The 26,821-nt window shown below is 40.3% G+C and overlaps 3 protein-coding genes across 4 annotated transcripts in view; 1 reads left to right on the top strand and 2 right to left on the bottom strand.

Annotated features, from left to right (window-relative positions):
- bahcc1a (BAH domain and coiled-coil containing 1a) overlaps positions 1-26,821 on the bottom strand; it is a 199,164-nt gene that overhangs the window by 135,446 nt on the left and 36,897 nt on the right. The window lies entirely within an intron of this gene.
- Positions 3,881-6,526, bottom strand: LOC140574026 (protein VCF1). 2 transcript variants are annotated; one of them, XM_072693711.1, is made up of 3 exons: positions 5,841-6,526; positions 5,504-5,603; positions 3,881-5,096 (listed from the first exon to the last, which is right to left on the bottom strand). In XM_072693711.1, exons 1-3 carry the CDS (start codon positions 5,855-5,857, stop codon positions 4,851-4,853), a joined length of 363 nt encoding a protein of 120 aa, XP_072549812.1. In that variant the 5' UTR covers positions 5,858-6,526; the 3' UTR covers positions 3,881-4,850. The 2 variants fall into 2 exon arrangements, with proteins under 2 accessions (XP_072549812.1, XP_072549811.1); XM_072693710.1 differs by having other exon boundaries at positions 5,489-5,603; positions 5,841-6,523.
- hid1a (HID1 domain containing a) lies at positions 7,850-26,030 on the top strand. Its single transcript, XM_072692870.1, has 19 exons — positions 7,850-8,007; positions 9,210-9,359; positions 11,182-11,352; positions 13,025-13,147; positions 14,090-14,196; positions 16,388-16,504; positions 17,113-17,320; positions 17,965-18,021; positions 18,116-18,256; positions 18,663-18,753; positions 18,915-19,066; positions 20,093-20,171; positions 20,276-20,440; positions 21,822-22,049; positions 23,294-23,439; positions 23,800-23,889; positions 24,088-24,179; positions 24,293-24,451; positions 24,991-26,030. The coding sequence occupies exons 1-19, from the start codon at positions 7,942-7,944 to the stop codon at positions 25,052-25,054; spliced, it is 2,406 nt and encodes an 801-aa protein (XP_072548971.1). The 5' UTR covers positions 7,850-7,941; the 3' UTR covers positions 25,055-26,030.

Below are 26,821 nucleotides of genomic sequence, written 5' to 3'. Positions count from 1 at the left end.
CACCTCATTCAACTCCTCCGTGGACAATTTGACATCTTCAAAATCGTTGAACGTTTTTAAAGCTACACGTATAGGTAGTTGGGCCCCAAAACGTCTGCTACTGGGGTCTCTCGCGAGAACTGAAAAGAACGTGATCAATGTGTTGTGCTGACGTTAGCAATTAGCTAGCATGCTGGCTAACACAGTAATACCATAATAAACCCCCCCCACACACAGCATTGAACACAGTTGTGTCATTACATACTCAGCTACCACATTATAGTGCCGCAAACTGAGTTTTAGTATAAAACTACACCTACAACATAGTCCTCACCGGAGACAGTGAGGTGAATGCTAGCTAGCTAACTTAGCAATTAGCATGCCAGCTAAACATAGAGATGTCAGATCATTTACAAATGTTTTTTTTTTTTTAAATCCTATGATCTCCTAGATTTTTCTTCCTCATTTTGTCTCTCATAGTTGAAGTGTACCTGTGATGAAAATTACAGACCTCGCTCATCTTTCTAGGTTCACAATCAGTGGCTGACTAAATTCATTTTTGCCCCACTGTAGGAATTTCCAACATGACCAAGCAGTTAATGGACAGTAAAACATATTGTACACATCTATAATCACAACACGTTATTTAGCATAAAAAAAATAAATCTATTAAAAATATATACAAAAAAGCTTGCTGAAATTTATCCGCTGCAGAAATTGCAGGTGCAAAAATCACTCATCGTGGCAAAACCCATTGAAATGAATGCGATTTCGTTCATCAAGATTCACCAACAGAAGCTTAAGAGTGCAATTATTAAGATCAGTGTAGGGTCAAAATCCCCAAATTTCCCTTAAGGCCTTAAAATTGAGAATGAGACGAGACGTGCACTTTCTACTTAAACCACGCTCTCTCCTCCACTATATGAAAACAGACTTTCAGTAGACATCGGAGAATCAGTGAAGACTTTGTGCCAGTGACCATTAACTGGCAGACAGTGAAACCATTCTATGTGTGGGCTGTGTTCTAATATGATCTCATCTGTGACATGCCAACCGTAGTGCCACCTTAATTTTCATACCCTACATACTACCACTTTTCCCATGAATGAGGGCCATTATAGTACAAATGCAATTACTTGTTTTACAACATTTACCAAAGCCTCTGAACATGCGGCTTTTATTGCATGTCTAAACTAATTAATGCTTAAACAGAAAAGCCTGAGCCTGAACAGAATGCACTGATTGTTTTCCATTGGCACGGGTCAGTGTGTCCCCACAAAGAATTTTAGACAGGGACACTAAAACCGGAGTTTATGTGCAATTTCTAAATGGACATACCTTATAGTAATTTATGCTCAACTGAATGTCTAGAGGCTCCATTTTGAGAAGTGGAATATTACATTTGGCTGAAACAGATCAGGTCACTATTGTGTGAGATCAGATGTCAGCTAAGCAGAGGTGGGTAGAGTAGCCCAAGTATGTGCCCAAGTAGAAGTATTGTGACTTCTGTACCTTTCCTGAAACTGCTCGGTTAGAATTACGAAAGTAACACAACTTGAATTCTAAGTATTGTAAATACATTGACAGTGTTTGGCTGACGCTCGTATCCAGATCAATTTCCGTTACACAGGTAGGCAAATGTAGCACTAGGACTCTCGCCCGAAGAATTTTGGTGTAGCATGGTTTACTCCCCCCTTCCAGGGAATCAAACCTCAGCCTGCTATGTGGAAGGCCGTGTTGTTATCCACTATGCTACATCACCTGCTATACAGCACGCAATAGTCATATTACTAATTTACATCGTTATTCAGCATACAGCATTTCAGCCCTGTCTGCTTTTTAAACGATGCACAGGACATCCATTTCAGAAAGCAGTGGTGGGTACCTAGTAAATGTCGCCTAAGAACTGACAAATCACAACCCGATGACAGGTGGTTGGGCGCTTAAGAGTTATTAGTGTGAGGCTAACAAAGGCTGTTTAGATTTCTCCAAAAGCACAGTGGGTAGAACCTCAGCAAAAAGACATGCAGAAGACTCTAGAAACTGCAAATCCACAAAGGAAATCACTGCAGTGCAACAAACAGTTGCTGCATATCTCAAGTTTGCCCAAGACCACCTGGAAGTTTCCCAGTGGAAAAATGTTCTATGGACAGATGAGACAAAATGGGACTTTCTAGCACAAATGATCAACACTGTTGAAAAACTGCACACCTTCACCAAACCACATCCTAGCTGTGAATGGTTTAGGGCTGCTTTGCTGCCTCAGGGCCTAGACACCTTGCGATCATTGAGGGAACTCCAAGATGTATCAGAACATTTTAAAGGAGAATGCAAGGGCAACAAGGTGATGATGCACATCGCACAAGTACTAAGAGTGGTTAGAATACAGTCAGAGGTCTGACCTTAACCCTATTGGTATGCTGTGTCATGACCTGAAGAGGACTGTACATGCAGGGTATACCGTTTCTCCACAACACTGTGCAAATCACATTCATGAGATAACATTTGGGGGAGGTGATGGCTGCAGAAGGGAATCTAAAGGTTGCTAAACTCAAGCACCAATGTTTTCCACTGTGGATGTTTCCTCAATGTGCTCAGTAAAATACATGAACAGTACAGCTGATTGTGTGTTATTAGGCTAGGTTGCGTTTTTCTATAATTGTGACTCAGACCACATTTTATTGGTAATCAATGAAGAAATCCAGGTCACTTTTATGGGATGATTCCTTTTTTCTGGCAAATGTAACAGTGGAATCAATGACGAATGACTGACTAAATATTTATTGACTAAACTACATTGAAATACATGAGATTGGCCATTTAAAAAGAAAGAAAAAACATTACTACCCACACCTGCAGCTTACTAAGCTACTAGAGAGGTAGCGCTTCATAAAGCAGGATTTCTCAGTTAAGCCAGTTTCAGGGAAGCCCACACTACCCCAAGTAATATCTAAATAAGATGAAGCTAATGACCACAGACAAGCCCTATATGGCCTGCTCGTTTATTGGCCCCTCTTTGCCACAGAGAAGGATTTCCCCTAGATTTTTGAACATGGCCACTCAACCACAAGAGTATTAGTGAGGTCAGGTACTGATGTTGAAAGATTACTTCTCTATCTCAAACATTACTCCAGCTCATTCCAACGGTAGTGGAAAAAAGCTCAAAGCAGTTCCACATCTCTACAGCCTGGACATGGTAACCTATGGCTAATTTGTGGCCTCCCGTGTTATAGGCAATGCTTTTTTTCCTATGGAAATTTTAGACAAAGCGAGTGCAGTTAAACCAGCGTCGCCGTTCAGTGATCCTTAAAGCAGTGGACGTACTCAGTAGGTGCTGTCCACAAACCTTTGGACATATAGTGCACGTCATGTAAATTCCAGAAGAATCCATTAGCAAGGTGTTTTTGCAAATCCTGGAATGAGGCCTCCACCATTAGCCAGAAGAAACTGATCCTGGGTCAATATGGACACATCTATCATACATATCTTCCTCAGGAGGAGGAGGGCTGGGGCTTTTTAAAGGAGCCAGTAATGAGGACACACACTGAAGAGGAGCTGTGCTTACCAGAGGAGCATTAATATGCGTAATCTGTTATGGGCATGCGACATGACAAGACAAGGACATGTAGTGCTCTAATTAAAGTGACCTTTTCCCCCCCACTCCTCCTTGAAGAACAGGCCATCTCTCATTAAGGCCCAACCCAGCACACAGAGCGTTATTCATCACACACAGGGACTGAGATTAAAGAGGGATTCTCCACTCTCTCTGAACAGAAAGATCTGGAACCAACCCAACGCATTGGAGGATTGCAAAAGAATTAACAGAGAAATAACAGAGACCGAATCAAGTTCACCACTTCACTTCAACAAGGCACACACACACACACACACACACTCAGCCTTATGAACAGCCATCTTTATTTTTAAAATGTAGGTGATCTGAATGTAAAATGTAATGCATCTCTCCATACAAAACGTTATAAGAAAAATAATCAACAATCTTTAAAATGCTAATTCAAGCAGCAACCTTCCAGAGGGTCCGTTGTGGTCGGCTGCATTGAGTAAAGGACTACAGAAACGTAAGAGATGGGGTGGGGTAACCTGAACACATCAGTGCATTCAAGTAAGAGGAGAAATGTAGCAGGTTGGCTGTTTCATCGCATAGAAGTAAGCACCTTGCCTTTAATAATATATCTATAGGTTATACTATATATTCAACATACATCAAGTGCCAATACAACAATGGATCAATCAATAAATAAAACAACAGATATCTGGATCATTCCCTTGTTGCTGTATTGTGAATTTGTATGATTGGCTAGGGACCCTCATCAACCCCTCCCCTCCCCTCAACCCACGCACAAGTGCACACATGAACTGCAACTTGGCCAAATTCTGACACACAAAATAATCTTAAAATGATAAAATCATATGCCTCAAGTGCAGTTCCACTCAAAATGGAAAATGTTGTTCACGAAGCAAAGCTCTCATTTATATGTAAACTGGTCAGAAGAAAAGTACACAGTGTGAATGTCACAAAAGGTTGCATCGTAGCCAAGCTATTATTGCTTACAATATGAACACTTTTGTGCTCTAATTAGTCAACGGTTTACAGTCCCAGGTCACACGTTCTATCCAAAAGCACACCAACACAAATGAGAGCTCTAGCTTGTGTGGAAAATATGTCGAAAATAAAAGCAGACTTTAAATGGCAATGGAGTTGATGAAGCTTCAACCTTTAATCTTTACCCTGTCGTCTGGGGAATGTGGTCAGGCTTCCAGCAGAGCAAAGGTGTCGTCGTTGTCATGCACCACAGATGAGGAAAAAAAATGTCCCTGAACAAAAAAAAATAAAGCAAAACAAAACAAAATCACCTGTCCCTGGATTGTCCTCTTTTCTGCAGACTTTGGAAGTGAGCCTCCCTCAGGACCTGGTTGATATGTTGGTACGAGCCCAGGCTGCAGGGGCCAGTTTGGTCCGTGGAGCAGAGAGGACTGCACGGCCCAAGGCTGGCGAAGGTCGCCAGATTGTCGGCCCCATACTGGCTGCTGGCACTGCTGTTGCTCCCAGCTGCATGCTCCGGGCTACTGACCCCACTGCTGTCGCTACTGGAAGACTGAAGGTTCAGCAAAAATATAATCACAGATCATTCACACTTGTAGCATCTGCGTTTCATGGTGTTGAGACACATTAGCTTCAGAGCTTGTCAGCTTAATCAAAAAAGTCTCAAAGAAAAGGCAGCACTATTTATAAAAGGTATTTTCTAGTGATCATGTTTACCCAAGTAATGGATATGTTTTTTAAAGGCCTGATTCACATTTGTCCAGTTAGATATTTTGGAATGTTTAAAATATTGATTGTTTAGTCAACATATGTCCTGTTACTCAATTAGTTCAGCACTTGATTACTAGTACCAAAACAGATCCAAACTGTTTAACTGAGGCTCGACTGGGCCGCTACACTTTTCAGGCCTTTCAAATGCAGTCCTTTCCTCCCCCATTCCCTTACCTCAGACTCCCATACCTCTGGGTTGATCTCAGAGGACTTGTGCGTTGTGCTTGATCTTTTGGACTGAGGCATAAGCTGCGCGTCCTCGTCATCGCCTTGAGTACGCGCACGTTTCCTACAAATGAAGTTCAGGCACCGTGGTCAACAACAGCATACTTAAACTGAGCTATATATAGCTAGCTAGCCCCGTTAGATCAAGCAAGTGCAGCAGTGTCCACGATTCACAAAGCTGCGTTTTATATTAAATGTCCATAAATATTAGCGAGGGGGAAGAGATACAGTACTGTTGCTAAGGCATTTTTACCAGACACGTATCAAAAGTAGGCAGATGAGAAAAACAACTTGACGTTACCTGTTTTCGGACAACATAGCTGCACGGTAGCCGAAACTAACGCGAACGACGTCCTCTTATCTGCGCAGAAAGGTCGTTTCGAGTAATCCTAGCGTTAGTAGTCGACCGTAAACGTTTCAAAACATTGCCTAATGCTTTACTGTAGCTACACAAAGCCTTTAGACAAACAAAAAAACCCCAAACGTCACTTCAGCGAGCTATCTAGCTAATACTAAACCAGCTAGCTAGCACTAACAGTTAGCCAGCTAAGCTGCGCCAAACTTACAAGTCATCCAACCAGACGACTTCACACTTCCTACCTACAGCCCTGTTAACCTTTAGCTAGTTGATTATGGGAAACATGGACAGCTGAACAGAGGTAACATCTGACATTCAGGCAACGTATCCGACTAGAAAGCTCTCCAACTGACCAGCTTGTTAAACTGTCATCCGGTCACTGCCCGGCTAATGTAGCTACACTGAAGGGTAGCTAGCTTGTTAGCCAGCTAGCTTTCGGAAGTTGGAAACATGAAGGCAAGTGAGCCGATTCACGCCATAGTGACAACGATCATATGCCAAAATATTATCTCGTTACCGGCGTTTAACGTTTAACCTCACCACAAACTCCTGCTGGTTTCTACGCGTCTAATTTAAAGGGCCGGATAACTAGAAGCGACTGCTACTGCTAATATTTACATCGTACTGCGCATGCTCCAAGGCCAACCCACAGACTTCGAAGCACGTCACCGGGTCAATCTCAGATGGCGCCTTACTCCCTATAAAGGGCACTAGGGAAGGCGTACAGTTAGCTAGGACATCTACACTCATTAAGTTGTGTATGTCGTTAGTCATGCAGCCCATGACGGAATATAACATTACGTGTCTATTAAGTGTCTACTGGAGTACAGGTTAACGTCGCTGTTTTGGCGTTTTATACTTAGTGTCCTACATAGTGTACTACACAGCGAGTAGGGAGCCACTAGAAAGCAAACACCCAGCTTCGTGGTAGCGATACTTCCGGTGTTCAGGTAAAGCGAATCTACTTCTGTTCCAGTTTGTAGCTGGGAGGACTACAGTGTCTCCTGCCCCAGTCTAAGCAAGCCTAAAGTGACTGTATTCATTTAGAAAAGAGAAACTATACGCTTCAGGAACTCTGTTAATGGCTCAGACATGTTTTTCTTGACTGTTATTAGAGTAGGGCATTTTAAACATAGCCCAGTCTTACACTTCTAAGGAAGGAAGGCCTAACCCAAAATAAGTCTGCAAGCATTTAATATATTTTTAAAATAATTATTTGAAAATTACTTTATTATTATTCATTTTAAATTGCACATTTAGTCTACCACAATTCCTTAACGTCATGTAAGTTTTACAGAAGATACCGGGCCCATGTATGCTGTAGAAACGTAGTGATATATAAATAGAAATATTACACAGCATAGCAAGTGATACAGAATACAATGACACAATCTAAATGAGTAATAACCATTAAAAAACTGTTATTATTTTTTTTTTTCATTTTGTATTCAATCAGACTTTAAAGTGGGAAACAGGATGAGATTTTAAAAAGAATTCCAAACTGCTTCGAGTTATCATTAATTTAACAATGTAAGTTTTTAATGACAAAATACTTCTACAGTACTGCTTGCATGTGAACAGTAATATTTAATAACTGAAAACACAGCAGAGTGAGCAGTGAACAGCAGAACATACGTTCACATTGTTTTATTTCAATATTAATATTTTGTTTTTGCCTTAAATAATTATACATTTAAATGAGTCATGGGCGTTTACGTAAAAAAAATAAAATCAAATCAAAAATACAGTTGAAAAAAGGTTTACAAATCCATATGTGTTTTTGTTTTCGGGATGGGGCAGTTATTTTACTATCCGTTACCAAATAGACAAATTTGCCAAATTCTGCCTTTGGCTTCATTAAAGTTGTGATTACGACATTTTTAAGTAAACTGACTGTAGCTCTTAGCAACAGCGTGGAGCGCGCGGAACCCGGAAGTTTCCAGCTCGGCTCCATCACCGCCTCCGCGAATGACACAAGCAGCGCAGGAGGAGGGAAGGGGGATTAGTGCCGTATCACCTAGGAATAAAACATACACACAGAAAAATGGGAAACACGGATTCCAAGCTGAAATTTAGGAAAGCGGTGATTCAACTGACGACAAAAACCCAGGTGAGTGTGTAATGTTGCCTTTTGTACCGGTTTCAGGAGCGCTTTAACGGTTCCAGATGGAGACTAATGAAGTGCGACGACGGTGCAGGAGAATCAGACGGCAGATCTCTGCAACATCAAGGATGAGGCGCGATGCAAATGCGCAGACGACCCATATCTGCTGGCATATCTAGATAGCTACCTTTTCAGTGTTCGACGCGAAATGTGTTTTTCTAAGATCTGTCCCGTTTAGTTTATTTAATAAAAACAGCCCTGCACCTGCCGGACGGGGCTAGGATTTTGCCTGGGTCGACTTGTGGTTATTATTGTTGTTGTTATTATTATTTATTATTATTATTTCTTTTTGAAATGCAGTGGATGGCTGTGAGGGCGAAATGCCCCAGTGTCCGATTTCTAATTGACTCAGTCTCTGAGAGGCTAGGTTGTGGGCTTCGTTGGCGTATTGTTCATTATTGTCGTGCAGTTTACCCTGACTTGTTTTTTTTTTTTTTCTTTTCTTTTCTTTTCTTCCACCCTGAACGAAACACTAATTTGTGACATCTCATTTTTATTTTGGCTAAATTTGTCAGATGAAGTCGATGAAGTGCCGAAGACCGAATCAGGTTTGACGCTTATCCAGTGAAACGGGAGGCAGTGAGTGTTTGTTAGTTTGGTGATGACGCGAGATTTCAGCTTCACACGTGAAGTGTTGTTCTGGCAGCTGCACGCAGGCACACACACTGTTCCTTACCCAGCCTAGTTGTCTGTTTTTGCATTTTCTTTACTTAATTCTAGTGACATGTTCTTTAATATACCATCCCTTAATTTACATTATTTGTCCGTTTCCATATTTTAAAACTCCCAAGTACTTTGTGGTCACGGTTTGACTGGTTTGACTGGTGTCATTTTCATTAGACCTGGCGTGTATCTACTGTAATACTGTGCTACCCTACACTAAATAATAAAGAGTCGTATACCGTGCTATATTATATGGAATATATAATATATACTGACTGATTATATTTATTAGCCATCCAGTTTTCATTCCAAACACAAGTTAGTTGTCCAGTGAACATGTGCTGATTAAACGCGTCTATTAAAACAATATGCGTGTTTAATATTTGTAATAAGTATGCTTTCTTGTCTTACTGCCTGTCATTTTGCCCCTGTAATAAGTGTTTGCTGTGTAGGATATTTCACTCAGTTACTCCATTTCCTCACAGCCTGTGGAGGCTACAGATGATGCCTTCTGGGACCAGTTCTGGGCCGACACTGCCACCACAGTGCAGGATGTCTTCGCCCTTGTGCCAGCTGCTGAGATCCGGGCTGTGAGGGAGGAGTCCCCCTCCAATTTGGCAACTCTGTGCTATAAGGTAGGTCTCATATGCATATTCCAAGCTATACTAAACCATGGTCAAGTGCAGTGCATTATTGTTCGATCCAAAACCACAAGGTAACATGCATAAAGAATTGGTTTTGTATGAATGTAGGAATGTTTTCATTCATTTGAAGCAGAGGTTGTTTGGATGAAGTGCCCACATTTATGCAGGGGCAGGAAAGCAGTCTGTGCACTTCCCTTCCTGTCTCCAGCCTTCTGCTTCCTTTAGAAGCTACATATCAGTAGCTAGAAAGCAAAGAAAGGACAACACTTGTATCTCGATTCTCTGTGCAGAGATCCAAGAACACCATAACTGGGCCCGTATTTATCATGCATCACCCACTAAGACTGTGGATTTAGGATCAGCTTCACTTTGTCCATGAGGAAATGAATAGCCTCTTTCATTGGTCTTTCTCCTAGAACTCAGTGAGGTGAAATCGATCCTAGGTCAGTTGCATTTCCCAGACCCTCTTATTTTCAGGTTGATTTTGATTGCACTTACTTAGTGGTCTCACAGGGTCTTTGTTATCAAAACTTATTTCCATTAAACTAACCAAGCTAACAGGTTGAGGGGGGGAGGGGCATCCGTTTCTTTGACTACCTTGACAGTCTAGGGTTAACCTGACTAGGGTTAGATTGCGTACCTTCTGCACATGCCACAAATGCTTATGATGGCCGTAACTGAAATGCTGTGGTTATGTGATGCCTACCTCTGTATTGAGCTCATTATCATCATCAAAGTTATTTATTTATAAAATGTATAGTTCTGTCTCCAGAATCTGTTTGACTGATCCACGTGTAGAGTTGGGTTGTATAAAAGTAACACTGTATACTGCTGTATATAAAATGATGACCCTCTCAAAAAGAGAATAGTATTTCTCTTTAGGGCGATGGGGAGGTCACTGATTGGTGAGGTCACCATCAAAAAAAAAAAAACAGGTGGGGAAAAAAACAAGCTCACAGCAAGGAAAGCAAGCAAACCTGGATAAACCAGTCTGCAAACTCTCCTAAGAGCATTCACTCAACATTGTGCTCTTAGTTATGAGGATTTATTTTCTAGAGGTGTGCAATTTAAGCCTCAGATAGTTGGAGCACGGCCTGTGTTGTGGTGTTTAGCCCGTGATCTAACTTATCTAAGCCTAGCTGGTCAGATACAAATCCGAGCACGTGGTTGTGTTATTGGCTCAGCAGTTAGCTAGTCAAGAGCAGCTGCACTGAGCTGTCTGATATTTTGTGGATCTGTAGCCGAGATAGCCAAGCAAAGGCTGGCTTATCAAGTGGGCTACCAGACCACCAACATGACCAAAAACGTATAATTCCACTTTCTCTCCGTCTCCAACAGAAGTTGCTCAAGCTGAGTCATCAAACGGATGCCATCTAAATGCAAGACCATCTGCGCTACTTGCGTAGCATATGCTACTCCTTGACCCCCAGTAATACCGTATACTGTGGTAATATTTAGATACAGTATGTCCAAACACTAACTGCAGTACAGAAAATACACTGATGTTTAGTTTTTTTAAATATCATTGGAACTGTCTTTTAAAAACTAAAAGTTTTTAGTACTGATTTATTTTGTACAAAGCTTGGTTACAGTGCTCGTGCCTTAGACACACTTGACTTGATTTAGACTCATGCCTCAGATACTAAAGACTCTGCTAAGACTCGCGTCCCAGATACTAAAGACTCGTGCTCCAGACGCCGGAGACTATCAGAAATGAGAGTTTCATCTTGTCTCATCAGTTAGTCTCAGTCAAGTTAGCTGGCTTGTTTTCGTTTATGGTTACGGACCACTTCTCTCCATGATTGTCCCCCAGGCAGTGGAGAAGCTGGTTCAGGCGGCTGAGTCGGGCTGCCCCAGCGAGAGGGATAAGCAGGTGGTTCTGAACTGCACCCGCATCCTCACCCGCATTCTGCCCTACATCTTCGAGGACCAAGACTGGAGAGGCTTCTTCTGGTCCACTGTGCCCGGCGCGGGGCGGGCTGGGGTGAGTGAGCTGGATGCATCTTAATTTGGCTCATTAAAGAGAACTAAAAGAACGTACATTAGGAAAGCCTCTTCCAAATGATGAAATTGCTATATTTTGGCTCTCAACGAGTGTGGACACTAGGGGTATTCAGTTAGATGGTGTGTTACTCTTAAAATAAATCTTAAAATGAATGTTGCAATATATCTTTGGGGTGATATCGTTGATATTATGTGTACTTTTAGAAATAACACATAACTGCATGTATCATCAAAAAATGTACATGCACATGTAAGCAACAATGTATGCTGCCTTAATTATATCCTAGTCTATCATTTAAGTGTTTAGGTGGTTCTTTGAGATATTAGGGTACTTACATAGAACCATTTTCTTGACTCTTTTCTTGACCATTTACTTAAAACTCTTGTTTTAAGAGTGTAGCTGAAACAGGCTGGTCTTTGAGAGTATGAGAAAGAGGCTGTTCTGTGTGCTTCTGGAGGTTGGACTGTGTGTATCAGGTGTCTCAGAGAAAGAGTACTGATCTAAGACCAGGTCCCACCGTCCTGTGGGTTTGTATCCATTGGCAAGATACCAAAAAAAATGATCCTAGGTTAGCCGTAACCCCAGCAGTATAAAGTGGTACATGACAAAAGCATCATATTAAGACAATTGGCCTCAAAGTCTAAAGATTTTGAAAAGTTGAAAGGTTAAGCGAAAATAAATTATGGCATTGAGTGTATAAGGGAGCGTTGTTTTTGCAGGCTTATATTAATCACTCAGTTCCCCTAAATGTTCTGTCTGATTTTGCAATGAATTGGCTCTATTTTGTTGGACGTACTTCACAGAGAGTATACACAGAGAATACAGCCGAGAGCTGCAGTTGTACTACAGTACAAAAAGTAGTGTTGTGTAACTGTGCTAGTAAATAACCTAGTCCGTGAACCCCGCTAGCTGCAGAGAAGCTTCTCTAGAAGTGTAGGCTATAGGGCAGCAATAGTGTGGAATTATGTAATGCCTTAAAGTAGACCTCGGCTCCTGCCACAGAAAGGTATTCATGAAGTGGCAGCTGAGTGTGTAAGTGCTTCAGGGAAAGACAATATCCCAGTTTCTGCTAAATCAGAGTCCTCGTTTCAGCAGAGCGTGTCTGGTTTTGAGGAGATGCAACTGAGTGAGATGTGTACTGTGTGTAGTGATTCTTATAATAGAATTGCAGCATTGTACTACGAAGCTATAAATATTCAGATTTGTCTTAGAGGAATGATTCATGGAGCTAGACAGACATCACTGATCAAAGTCAGTTTTTCTGGCAGGGCCAGTTCTTTTGGTTTTACTACAAACTGAAGACATTTGTGTTTTAGCTCAAAAAATTATTTATGAGATGATTGGAAGTTTAGCTTTTATTCCCTGATATTTCTGTTGTCCAGATGTGTCAAAGAATTTAAAACATGATCCTTTTGAATGTCTACATTGGCTAAGGCTTTATGTTGATATTACTAAAGCTGAAAATTTGTGTTGTTGTGCAGCATCAACTCTCTTCTGTAGCGACAGTGTATAGACAATGAATGTCCAAGCCTGCATTAGTAGCTAATAATAAATTAAGCTATTTCAGAATAAATAGAATGTACAAATAAATTCTGCCATGTTTGTGAAGTATCCTTATCCTAATCCAAATTGTTCTGTTTGGTGTAAGCAGATGGACGAGATGGATGATGATGATGAAGGAGCCAGGCCACTGGCGGAGTCGCTCCTGCTGGCCATCGCTGACCTTCTCTTTTGCCCGGACTTCACTGTACAGAGCCACAAGAGAGGAGGCCCCGTGAGTGATTGGCTCTGTTCGCTGTCAGCAGTCACGATGCCTTTTTGCCATGTCACGCCTTCACTACTGTACTGTGGTTATTTCCGTCCTTTACGCTTGGCCAGAGTTGCTGTTGCTTGTCCACTTCATTCATATGCAAAAGGATCAGGTTCCTTTTATTTCCATTCAGCCCACTTTAACATATTAAAGGATTAGTGACTGGCTTGTGGTATGAGGAAGTAGGAGGCTCCATTTAATTAAACACATGGTTGTGTACATGGTTTGTGGGAGTGGAAATGGGAGTTAGATGTGAACTAGATTGGCCATCTGCTTTAGAAAGTGACTAGACTAGTGGAGTTGTAACGATTCACAAAACTCGGATATACAAATTAAAAAAAGAATTTGATTGAGAATGGCTTACTTTATGATGCCATTCTTTCAGTTATAGTATATTAGAGACTTCAGGGAGTAGTATATTCTTTAGATGGAACTAAAGGCTAACATGCTATACAATTGTATAGATACAACATAGTAGAATACGATACATTTTTTGATTCAGTTCAGTAAGTGTGGTGTTATATTATTTCCAAAACGTCTATTCCTCCAGTTTTGCAGTTTATTTAAAGAATAGTTGCTAAATCCCAACAACTTTATATTTAAAAGGTTACATTATTACAATCCAACCAAGAAAATTAACCACAATTGTTTATTTACATTAAAATAAAACAGTCCGAAAAAGTATTTTTATATATTGGACAACATTTCTGGTGAACAAGAAGAATAAACTCAAATTAAATCTTATTTCAACTAAATATTTATTTGTTCCTTAATTTAAATTTTTGGTTTCTCCTTTGGCACAGTGCACCTTTGTCACTTGCATAAACATTGATGCCATTGATATCAGAAAGTGTGTGGGAATCGTCTGAATACACCATGCTGACACCGTCTTGCTCTCATTATCAGGAGTCTGCCGAGGACATGCAGTCTTTGGACAGCTGTGAATACATCTGGGAGGCAGGGGTGGGCTTTGCGCAGTCTCCCCCCCTCAACTACATTCACGACCTAAACAGGTGAGCGTTGAATTGAGCTGGCTTCTGATTTCACAGGAATGTTTCCATGGTAACCTTTTAATCAGTAACCACCACACAAGGCCTGTTGAAAGTGGCCTGTATCTCAGATCAGTTGTAAATGAGCCTGTGGCTTGAGAGTTCATTAGTTAACAGAGACGTGGAGCTCATCCATTTTCATCCGATGCTGCTTTTAAAGATACAGTTTTGAGACAGGTCTTATCTGTTGAAGGGAGATAAATTAGATTTGTTTGGTGTTTGGAGTTTGTTTCTTGAATTTTTCACTGCACTGGGGTTAAGACCTCACAGTTTTGTACAGTGGGTGGGGAGGAGCAACATAAACCCCCAAATGCATAAGGCTTGGGGGATTTATTGCAAATAAATCATGCAAGTTACAGTTGCTTCCACCTAAAGTGTGTAGCCTTTAGTATGTAAATGTCAGCATGTTTGATGTGTTTTCCTACAGCCATTCAATACTGTCCTCATCTGATTCACCATGATGTAATTAGTTTTAATAAGATAGAAAAGGAAAGAATGTTGATGAAATACTGGTTAAAGAAAACACAACGTGCAACATTCTCCCTACATGTGGCAATGAGAGAGAGAGAAGGAGGAGGAGGATGAGGAGGAGAGAAGGGGAGGGGGCGGATACAAAGACCTCTGTTATTATACTTGCGGTAAATCCACTAAAATTACCACAATACCTTGCAAAACCAAACCAACAGGCTAAGGTTTCTAGTTACTCAGGTTTGTGTACGTTCATCAGTTTTTGGCCATCCTTTTGCCGCCTTATCTATAGACTACTGCAAACTGTGTGTTCTCCATACATAAGATGACTGCTGCTGCTGTTTTTAGCAATGCTTTTGCTCATGTATATAGATAATAGTCTGCCATACAGGATCATCACTTTATGGCCCACATGCCAGATCCAGCCTGCAAGCAAATGGCTGGCTCCAACCCATCATCCCACTCAATATTAACGGTTTGTTCAATTAATGTAGAAACAAATATTGAAGCATTGACTGTTGTCCAAGACCTAGTGAAAATGTCAACCACATATAGGAGATTTTCTAGCACCCTCATAAGGAATCCCATAAAGAAAATTGGTGCTTTTTGTTCAAAACATATTGGAGAGGCTATATTAGCCATGTTTTATAAGCGATAAAAACATTCATTTTAATGATTAACCTTGGTTGTCTACTACAATGGAGGTGTCCTGACTCATTTAGTCCCAGCATGAATCTGTTGTTATTCAGAAACGGATCATGGGTGTTTGAGCTGAACGTTCCACTGCTGTAAGCTTTCAAAATTGTATGTGCAGAATGTGAATTTGAGGAGTTTTTGTCCGTTGGGTTAGGGCAGGGTTTGGCAACGTGCTGCTCCAGAGCCGCATGCAGCTCTTTCTCTTCTCCCTTGCAGCGCCACAGCATAATTAGCAAATAGGTCAGAATGATGCAATGGCAAGCAGTAAAGTTCAGTAAAATAATCCTTTGCCAGTCACTCTAACACAGTTTAAAAATAGAGCACTTTATCGCTGCTGAACTTTAGAATGAACAGCTATAAATGAGATAAATATGTGTTAATCTAATGCATATTTGTTTATTCGACTCTCTTTAAATGACCTTTTGGTTGCTGACCCCTGGTATATGCAGATACATTTTAAAGGTCCTCTTTTATTGGATGTTTTTATCACTTTCTTGAAATAAAAATGTTTAGAGTAGAATGAAAGTTTCAAAATGTACTGCTAACACCCCCCCCCCCCCCATCCATATATGGGAAATTTACAAACAAACTTTACATTTTGAAATCCGTGTTCTCTAATGTCACAAGAACTCCTTTACATATTGCAGACTGTTCGGCCTACAGCACGTAATCTGAACTGAGGTTGCTTATCTTTAAATTGTCTTAATGCACAATAACAAAACTGGCCTGTATAAATCTTAATAAACGAAGAGATGGAAAGGAGTTAGAATATAGTCGTGTATAAATAAATTAGGTTTTTTGGTACATGAAGCGACAAGTAATGTCTGTTTATTTTGTCAGCTGGAAGCTGCTAAGAAACTAGATAGCTAATCAGACATGAGACTAATACTTTAGTAGTTCAGAGAAAATGTAATTGTTTTATATGAAGAAAACCTAGAAACCACCTTTACTGAATAGTGCATAAGAGCTTGTGTGTATTTTGTGTACACAGGACTGAGCTGCTGAGGCTGCTTTTGACTTGTTTCTCAGAGGCCATGTACCTGCCGCCATCATCAGATGGAAACATTCTCAACCCCTGGGTCACCTTTTTCTGCTCAACAGAAAACAGGTAAGGCACAACTGTTCATTTACAGAGGCTAAAGCCAAGCAGACATTACATGGCTTTCAAAATCTAATCCTAATACACAACATGCATCACTTCTAAACCTGCTGTTGTGTGGACATAGTGATCACAGATGAGGCTCACACAGTACACACTCCTACGCCTAGGGACTTGCGTGAGTGTGTCTGATCACAAAATCTCATGTCCTGTGGAAAAAGCTGTCCATCCAACCAGGGCAGAAGTTGTTTCTGCACTAATTTCTAAAAGTAAAGAAATTTCCATCTTTCCAGCCTTAGACCCCCAAGCATCCCCCCATGGGTTCATGGCAGAGAATTTCAAATATCTGGGCATCATAAAATGTCCAATAGCTCTTTATAGTGTGTAAATATTTACAGATGGTCCCATTTTTAAAATATTGTAACACAACTTGTTGCTATATCACATATTAAGGAGTTGCCACTTCAGATATACTGTATGGTTTTCTTATGACTCATAAATATATTTCGTTTACTTTCACCTGTCAAAATACTGCCAGTGATTAAAAAAGAAGGAAAAAAAAGCAAGACCATAGTGTGCATTTGTGATAATACTCTGTATGTATACACTCCTTCCAGGCATGCCCTACCTTTGTTTACCTCCCTGATCAATGTGGTGTGTGCCTATGACCCTGTGGGCTATGGCATTCCTTACAACCACCTCCTCTTCTCCGACTACCGGGAGCAGCTGGTGGAGCAGGCCGTGCAGATCCTCATCGTCACCCTGGAGCACGAGGGCAGCCAGCCCCACCGCGCTCCCTCCCCCTCTAGCATGGACGAGCAGGATGTAGGAGTGCCGCCACACCTTCAGCACACACACACACACACACACACACACGCTTTCTTTCAGGCTCGCGTACACGCGCAGTTTACTCAGTGGTCTAGAATTGTTAAACGTGAACAAAAGATTTACTGTGACTGATTTGAATACTTTACCCTAAACTAGTACTGTGTGCTTTTTCAGTTGATTTCAGTTCAGTCTGCCACTGCCAGGTTTCATTAATTGCAAGATATAGCAGAGCATTAAGTGCAGTGTTCTTTTACTTGAATGCAGCATGAAAGAGCAACTAAAAAACATACAGGAGTTGCATGATACAGTCATGTCTACATAAAACGTGTGAATGTTTCCAGCATCATCAGTTCAAGTATAGCGTTCCTAAAAAGTACTCAAAAGGTATTATTTTAAATATGCCGTAGCTGTTGCTGAGTCGCTCCTTTACGATGAACGGCACACTTGAAAATTACGACCCTGCTTATGTTACCCTAATCCAATCAGGGGGGTGTGCAGCACAACATGGGTCTCACAGATATTATCGCACAGATGTTTCCACCAGTTTTGCATAATTCTGATCTAAGAAGTGTGACTTCTGAAGTATGAATACAAATCAATTCTTTTATCTCTCATATCATTTTTTTGGTCTTTTTTTGCAGTCTGCTGGCCCAGATAATCTGTTCGTGAACTACCTGTCAAGAATTCACAGGGAGGAGGTGTGTATCATGGCATTGCCTCATAAAATGTATTCTACCTCGCCAGTTTGTTTCTCGCCTTGTAAAAGGATATTGTCTCCCTGTTTGCCTTCAGGATTATGACTTTGTGCTGAAAGGTCTGGCTCGCTTGCTGACTAACCCGCTCACTCAGACCTACCTGCCCAACTCCACCAAAAAGATCCAGTTCCACCAAGAGTTGCTGGTCCTCTTTTGGAAACTCTGTGATTTCAACAAAGTATGATATTGCATTGGTGCACATGAAACAGCAGCTAGTTTTCTACTGTCTTTCTACTGAATTTACAAGTGGAAAATGACAATTCACAACATTTCTGGTATCAACAAACTGTTTTTCTAACCAAAAAAAGTATTGTCAATATTAAATTTTTGGCCTTATTTTCATCTGGTCACTTCATGTATTTACACTTAGTTAATCTGATAGCTGTGTGGGGTGGAATACACAGGTTTGCTTATTGTGCGTTAATTATTAATGGTGTTTGGGTTGTACTGGGAGATGTTTTGGGTTGTCAAATATGGCTTGTACAGACACGTGTTTACACTGCTGTAACGTGTTTTAAATGTGCCTTGGTTGCGTTTAGACTTGAATTTTTATATGGCTTATCTTTATTGCCCTTTTGTTTCAGAAATTCCTTTTCTTCGTGCTGAAGAGCAGTGATGTGCTGGATGTGCTGGTGCCGATTCTCTACTACCTGAATGATGCTAGGGCTGACCAGTGTGAGTATCTGTGTGAGTAACTAATATAGTTGCATGGTCTAAATTGGTACTTGTGGCTTTTACACTTGGAGTGAATTACGAAAAGTGCGTCCTTAGTGCTGTGTTCTTTGTACAGCAAATAATTTCTGGTTGGCACTTAAATATTATGCACTTGTCGGTAGCTCGTGTCGGCCTCATGCACATCGGTGTGTTCATCCTGCTGCTGCTGAGTGGAGAGAGGAATTTCGGTGTGCGTCTGAACAAACCCTACTCTCTTCACGTCCCTATGGACATTCCAGTATTTACTGGCACGCATGCCGACCTCCTCATTGTGGTAAGGTCGCAATCTGTCTCTCTTTTTTTTTTTTCTTTTTTTTTTTAGCTTGCCATTATGCATGTTAGAGAAGTCACATATGTGATATCTACGGGCAATATGAACATATGGTGTTATCGTGGTAAATTACATCACAGTATGTTTTTCTGAGCACACCATGGTTATCGTTAGTAATCCCAAAACATTGACCAACTGCATGTTTAATTTACTGCATTTTATTTAAATATTGTGGTACTTCTTTTGCATTGTCTGTCTGCATAATGCAAACTGCAGGGACAAAAAACAAATGTTGTGATTTACAAGCTATGCCAAAATGTCTTGAAGGGGGCACCTTGATGAAATTGAAAAGTTGTCTTACAGCAGAATAGTGAATTTTGGGGAGTGGTTTTGGGGTTTACCTGCCTGGCTAATACAGAAACACTTACTGAAGTGGTAGGATTTATATTGGCATCATAACACCGCAATACTTAAGCTGCATATGTGCATATTATTTAGTGATATATAGCAAGCTAATCTAATTACATAATAATAACATTAATCCTCTAATAACATTAGTCCTCTGTCATTTTCTTTTTCAGCACAGCAAGTATGGTCAATTGTTGGTGATTTTTGGTTACATTGAATAATAAATCCATGCACACTGAATCCCAAATGGATCTTTATTGGGCATATAGTGCACTATGGATATAGCATATAAACAAACCGAAATACAAACTCATGACCTCTGTCAAACCAGCCAAACTGGAGGGTTTTAGGTTGGAGTTACCCTTTAAGAATACCCATGTAATATTTTGACATAGGAAGGAACAACAATCTATGAAAAGGCAAAATTTAGCAGGCAGGGCACTCATAGCTTACACTTGCTTTCTGAGGCACTGTGGAATTTTGCTATTGAGATTTTTTGGTTGTTGTTGCAGCATTAAGTACAATGCCAGTGTGTTTTTGTGCAGCTTGATCATTGTTTTAGATCCACAAGCAAGTAGCATTTCTTTTTGCCCCCCCCTAATATCAAACAAATCTTTTCAGGTTTTCCACAAGATCATCACTAGTGGCCATCAGCGTTTGCAGCCGCTCTATGACTGCCTGCTCACCATTGTAGTGAATGGTAAGTGTGGCTCACAGTGGCTGCATCTGCTTGTAGTGGTTTATCTGGTTTTAAATGTCTTTCTGCATGTATTCCCCATCTAATGGTGTTGTCTCACTGTTTAGTGTCCCCCTACCTGAAGAGCCTGTCTATGGTGGCAGCTAATAAACTCTTGCATCTCCTGGAAGCCTTTTCTACCAACTGGTTCCTGTTCTCTGCTGCTCAGAACCACCATTTGGTCTTCTTCCTACTGGAGGCCTTCAATAACATTATCCAGTATCAGTTTGATGGTAAGATTCGGTATATTCTTTTATCAGCCATCAGTAGTGTCCAGTTCCAGTGTCATTACTGGACAAGGTTACGATACTCAGCTCAGCAGAACCAGCTTGGTGTAGGGTTCCAACACTCTACAAATTTAACAATTAGATTCAATACGACAGTATTGTCTTGACACATTTTTTGCTACAGCAAAAATACAATTAAAATGTGACTCATGTGGTGTTTTCTTGCATATGTAATATACTATATAGAGAATTTCTGTTCCTGCCAAATGCATAAAGTTAAAGATGACTGTTTTCTTTTCATATTTTAAGCACAATTAAAAACTAAAAATAAACCTTGACCCCTTGCATGGTCAATACTTACCAGTACTTTGCCAATACTTGGCAAATGTCATCTTGAAAAAACACTTTTCGTAGCCAGCTAAGAATCTTTCCGTTTTATGTGGAAAATTATTTGCTAATTTGTCCTTAAAAGGGGTTTCTAGTTCTGTAAGATCTACCCACAAATTTTTGATGATGTTGTGGTCAGTGGACTGTAATCCCAATCCCAATCTTCAGTATGCACCTCTTCAGGTAGTCTAAGATGTATTTAGGGTCATTATCCTGCTGTGGAATCCATCCTCTTTTGATCTTCAGCTTTTTTAAATGTATTTATTTAATTGATTAATTAAATCTATACTTGACCGGTACTGTTCCTGTTAACTGCCATTTCTTATATAAATAGCAAACTAAGCACACAGCTACCTAAAACTAGCCATCTCCTGCTTTGTCCTCAATATGGGACAAAGTTTGAGATGTGTTTATGAAGCTTTAAGAAATTTGCATCACCGACCTTTGCTAACAGTGATTGTGAACAAGCCATAGCCATAACAAGCTGTAGAAGGTCTGAGGCCTTGGTGAAAGTTGTCAGTGAGCACAGACACCCAAACATTTGCATAGTGTTTTACTTTAAAATTTTACAAAAAAACTACAAAAAATATAATACACTAATCTTGTCTTAGGTATTATTATACCTGTTTTATACCTGTTCTCATTTTCCATGACAGATCTACCAGAGACAGATTATATTTGCCTAGTATCATTTGTTTACTCGTACAATCTTGTGTACATACATTAGAAACCTTAGGTATCTATATGAACCATGTAGAAAGTTCTGTAGTTTTAATACAGATATTTTCCTTAACTATGTTAATGTTTGCTGTTTCACTTTTTTAGACTCAGGGGACTTGAGCAGCACAAGCATTTGTCATTTTTGTCTGAAAATAGTTGTAGCCAGTGCTTAAAATCTTAGCACAGACAGAGTTATTTTGACATGATTTCATCGCTTTCATTCATCATCAAATGTGATTTATCAGTTTTACTTAAAAATGGTTTACCATTACTTTATCAGGCAACTGCAATCTGGTCTATGCCATCATCCGGAAGCGCAGTGTTTTCCATCAGCTGGCTAACCTACCCACTGACCCTGCATCCATCCAGAAGGCCCTTCAGAGGAAGAAGAAGTCTCCAGACACCATCTCTCGCACCAATTCCCAGGAGACCGTCTCTATGGAGGGATCTAGGCCAGCCGTCCCTGCTGAGCCGGGCACCTTGAAGGCCAGCCTTGTTGCCATGCCAGGTAACAACCCTTTTTTTTTTTTTTGAACCTGACTGGTTTCCAAACCTGGTACTGGATCACCCCTGTTGTGCACATATTGGTGCTTTTTCCAGCAAAGAACCACTTCAATTCAGGCAGAGCTTTTTAGTGAGTTGACAGTTGGATCATGGCTGTTGGATACTAAGGATAAAACAACAGAAAAAACGCAACAGAGATCGACAGCTTCACTTGTGAAATTAAACTGACCACTGCCTGAAGGGATAGTAGTTCTAGATTGTAAAAATCCACCTCTTTATTTATTTATTTATTTATTTATTTATTCCGATGTATTTGCACTGTTGTTGCAGAGGTGTCATAACTAGATATTATTCACCAGTTTTTAGACAATAACAAAGTGGTACAAATAATGAAGGTGTACAGGGGGAGACTATTTCGCAGTGGAAAATGAAGATAATAGGAGCTACAGCATGTAGGCAGGAGTAATATACCACTATTGTTTTACATAAGTAATCCACAATGCAAGGTTAAACAAAGTATTATGTTTCAGCATCGTCATCACAATGACCGTGTCGCATGACGTGCAGTGTTATGTAAGGCAAATTAAATTTTCCATGAAAGATCTACCAGAGACAGATTATATTTGCCCAGTATAATTGATTTACTCCTATCTTGTGTACATGGAGTGTAGTATTAATATGATGTTATGGTTCATTGACATCTGGTGACAATTCCTGTATTTATTTAAATATTGCAGTTTTCTTTTAATGTTGTGAAGTCCTAACCATCCAAATTATGCACATATTTAAAACTGAGTGATTTGTGGAGCATTATTATTTTTCAGCTTAGCATACTGTATCTAAACTGCACAGTTGTATTATTTCTGAAAACAAAGCTTAGAGTGGAATCAGCTGATATTCAATATTAAGGTACTCATTGCACTGGAGGGCAAAAAAAAAGGAATCAGGACATTCTTCAGGACATTCGTCTTGGCATTTAATGAAGGCATTACAACCTATGTTATGAGTTTATCATCAAGGTCACACAAACTTCCAAAATGGCAACTTTACAGGAGAAAACAGGAAAAGTAGTAGTAAAAACATGTACCAAGTCCAAGAACGTTTGACACACAGTCCAGAAAACAATTTTTTTGGTGCATGAAAGCAGTATTACAACAAGTTTGAACGACACTTAATGTTTCTTACAAAATTCCAAGTATTACAGTTTGAGGAAGAACTGCACAAATAACAGAATATGGTCTTTTTCAGGCATTGATAAGCTAACAGAGAAGTCACAGGTGTCAGAAGATGGTACCATGGTTGCAGTGCCACAGACAGAGACGCCACGCTCACCAGAACACAGCGGCATGGCCGGGGCCAGTGACACAGAGTCCAACTCAGGAAGAGACAATGAGGTGAGAGGAATGTTGTGAGAGAAGAGGGGAGCTAGGATATGTCCCACTTGACAGGATTTAAGTAGGTATATGTGATCAGGTATCTGGCAATGGCCAGATAAGCAGAAAAGTTTCAGTCATTTGCCTGTGTTTATGTAATTTGTATTTACCTAGGCTTAGGACAAGTTAATCTAGGTATACTTATTCAGTATACAGCACATTAAGCGGCAAGCAAAAAGCTATACATAACAGCTTGATATTACATAAAAATGTGCAGCTGAGTACGAAGATCACAGAAGTAATCATTGTTATGTGGTAATATATGGAAGACATAAGGAAGCCTATAAGTACTATACGAGCTCCATTTAATTTCCTCTGCAGGACGTCTTCTACACCGAGGCAGAGATGGCAAGAAGACGTCTGTCAAGCGCTTCATCAGCTGCCGCATATTGGAATCCAACCCCAGAGTGGGTGAGTAGCTTTTCACTGTTCTGTCCAGCCTGGGCGAAGGACCTCTAGGGAATAACTTGGTGATATTCTATCTTTCATTCCTGTTATTGTAGCCATATGATTATTGACATTATGATATAACAACATTAGCCTTTATGTTACAATAATTATTTGTTTAATTAATAATATTAATCTTAATAATCAATCTTTTCGGTGCAGGTGCTGTCCTGGAAGAGCAAGCTCCCTCTCCAGACCATTATGAGGCTTCTCCAGGTTCTGGTGCCCCAGGTGGAAAAGATCTGCATTGACAAGTAAAACAAAAATAATAATAGTAACACCTTGCACATCACAGATGATTATAAATACATGCAGAATGAGTCAGTGTTGGAGAACTTCAGTGCCTCTTTTAAATTCTTCCTCACAGGGGATTGACAGATGAATCAGAGATCCTAAAATTCCTTCAGCACGGAACCCTGGTGGGGCTTCTTCCTGTACCTCATCCCATCCTGATTCGAAAGTACCAGGCCAACGCTGGCACTGCCATGTGGTTCCGCACATACATGTGGGGCGTCGTATACCTGCGGTAAGCTTGTGACAGTACTGTGGATGCCCCAGATTGATTTATAGGTTTAATCAAAAGGCATGTTAGGGCCCTGACACACTAAGATGACTGTTGCCCAGCAGTGAGCTCTGGAAGCCAAGTGTCATGTATTGTCTGTGCAGGGTTTCTTGAATTGCTGTAGTTTCCCCAAAATCAGGCAACTGCAGCAGTATATGCAATATGTATTATCACACTGGGTGGTAACAACATTAGCCAGCCTGCTAATTCCAAGGTTAGCTCTAAGCTAAGGGCAGTGATGTCTGCACATCACCCCACTGCTACCAACCACAGCAGTTGTATACTTTTTAATGCAACTACACATGTAGCACAATGCGATTACCCAAGATAATTGCAAAATAACTGGATCAGGACATCCCTTATTTTAACCATGATTTTCCAGAATATAGGTGGAATATAGGAATTTACCCTCATTTACATTCCTAAACACTTCAAAATTGTTGAAAGTGTTGAAGCATGCATTCTTTGAATTAACTGACTTTGATTTCTCTACTCTTTTGTAGTAATGTGGACCCACCAATATGGTACGACACAGATGTACGTCTCTTTGAGATCCAGAGGATGTAAAGGGCCTGGGCCTGGGCAGCTTGTCGCTGACTAAAGGAGGGGCTAACTGGTTATGTCAGTTATTTGGCCCCTCACACTCTGGCACCCATTTTAAGCTTACAGTCTTCAACTTGCCTATCACAGTGCTGTAATCCTCCCCATTGCGTTTCACTGGTTACCCTGGTAATGGACGAGTTTTTCGTGGACTGTACAGGATTCTCTGACTTGGATATCTCCACTGGCATGGCTTCCTGTGTTGTTGGAATGGTTGGTGTGTAAAAAAAAGGAAAGATACAGATAAAGTTTCTAAATATAACCCTGCCCTTCTTGTCCTTTGATAAGACCACAGAATGTTCAGCAGCTTTGACCATTGCGACTCTCTGAGTCTTTACAAATCAATCTCTCTCACTGTGGATGTACAAATGAGTTGCCTACCATATGAATTAATGCTGTTTATAAAAACATATGTTGTATATTTGATGGGCATCATATCCGGAAGCCTCATGAAGTTGGGTGCACAATGTCCAACAAGTGAATGGTGTTAGCAGGCTAGTGTAACGGTGGCATTAACTGTGACTGTGTTGTCATGCACCTGCCACTAGAGGACAGCATATTTACAGTTTTTGTTTTTCTTCTCTGTCTGCTGATTCTCGAGGTGTGATGTTTAAGTCTTTAATTGTGAGTAGCTCTCGAGGAAAACAACAAACTGTCAACTCTTTCCCATCTGGAGTTTACCAGATTTCACTGACATCAGAAAATGTTTCAGGCTGTAGCCCATGTTTCCACAGTATTCAACTATAAACAGATTAATAGCAATTATAGCCAATCATTGTTTGCAGAGTGTCTAATAAGAGTTGTTTATGGTGAACCGATATTACTATTTTTGTCTGCATATCAATTTTGCTAATGAAATGGCCTACTGTAAATACTGTGTTCAATGTTTAAAGTAGATTTTTTTGTCTCTGTGTAAAGACATATAAACTATATTGAACTTAAAGGCATCTGTAATCATTTACACAAACATGAAATTACGGAACAGCAATATCCCTTTATTGCTACAAATATATACGAGGAGGTGAGTTTATTATTTTAATGTCATATATCATGTCATATTAAATGCTGCTTTATCTAAAAATATTTTAATACAAAGAGAGCAATAGTAAAGTAAATAAATTAAACATTTATTTAAAACACAATATCTTTATGTTTACTTCCCAGCAAGGCCAGTAAGAAGTTAAGATGCTGTTACTCTAAAGGCCCAATACGCAGACACAACAAGAGGAGAGCCTGTATTCATTTTCAGGAATGTGAGTACACAAAGTTTCCAGGTTGAACAAAATGATGTGGCATGGATTGCTGCTTTTCACATTTCTTCTGAATGCACCAATTTGCAGTCCTGTACTTCTCTACCACCCATCAGTCATGTAAAGTTAGTAAAAGCACAGAATAAAGGTGTTTCCATTGGGAAGATAACATTAAAATAGACAGATGCAGCTCTCACAAGTGACTTGAGAAACAGAGTGAGTGAGGCAACAAGAAAGCTTTTGTGTAAATGGGGCAGACTGCACCTGGAAAATGGACTTTTATATAGACGATCTAGTCAGTGAAAGCAACTCGTTCTCCCTACAAAGTACGGACACATTGCGATGAAACATCTCCATGGCACACGTTGCTACTGATTGGGTTCTACACCTGGCAAAAGATTTTACTGGAAAATTCATAAAAAGGGAGATTGAGGCTTAGGTCACCTGCAATGTATTGCACAGAATTGGGCAGTGTATTGACAGC

Source organism: Salminus brasiliensis, chromosome 12 (assembly GCF_030463535.1).
Source record: "Salminus brasiliensis chromosome 12, fSalBra1.hap2, whole genome shotgun sequence".
In the NCBI taxonomy this organism is placed as follows: domain Eukaryota; kingdom Metazoa; phylum Chordata; class Actinopteri; order Characiformes; family Bryconidae; genus Salminus; species Salminus brasiliensis.
Note: the sequence above shows the minus strand (reverse complement) of the source record. Positions and strands in the feature narration are given on the sequence as shown.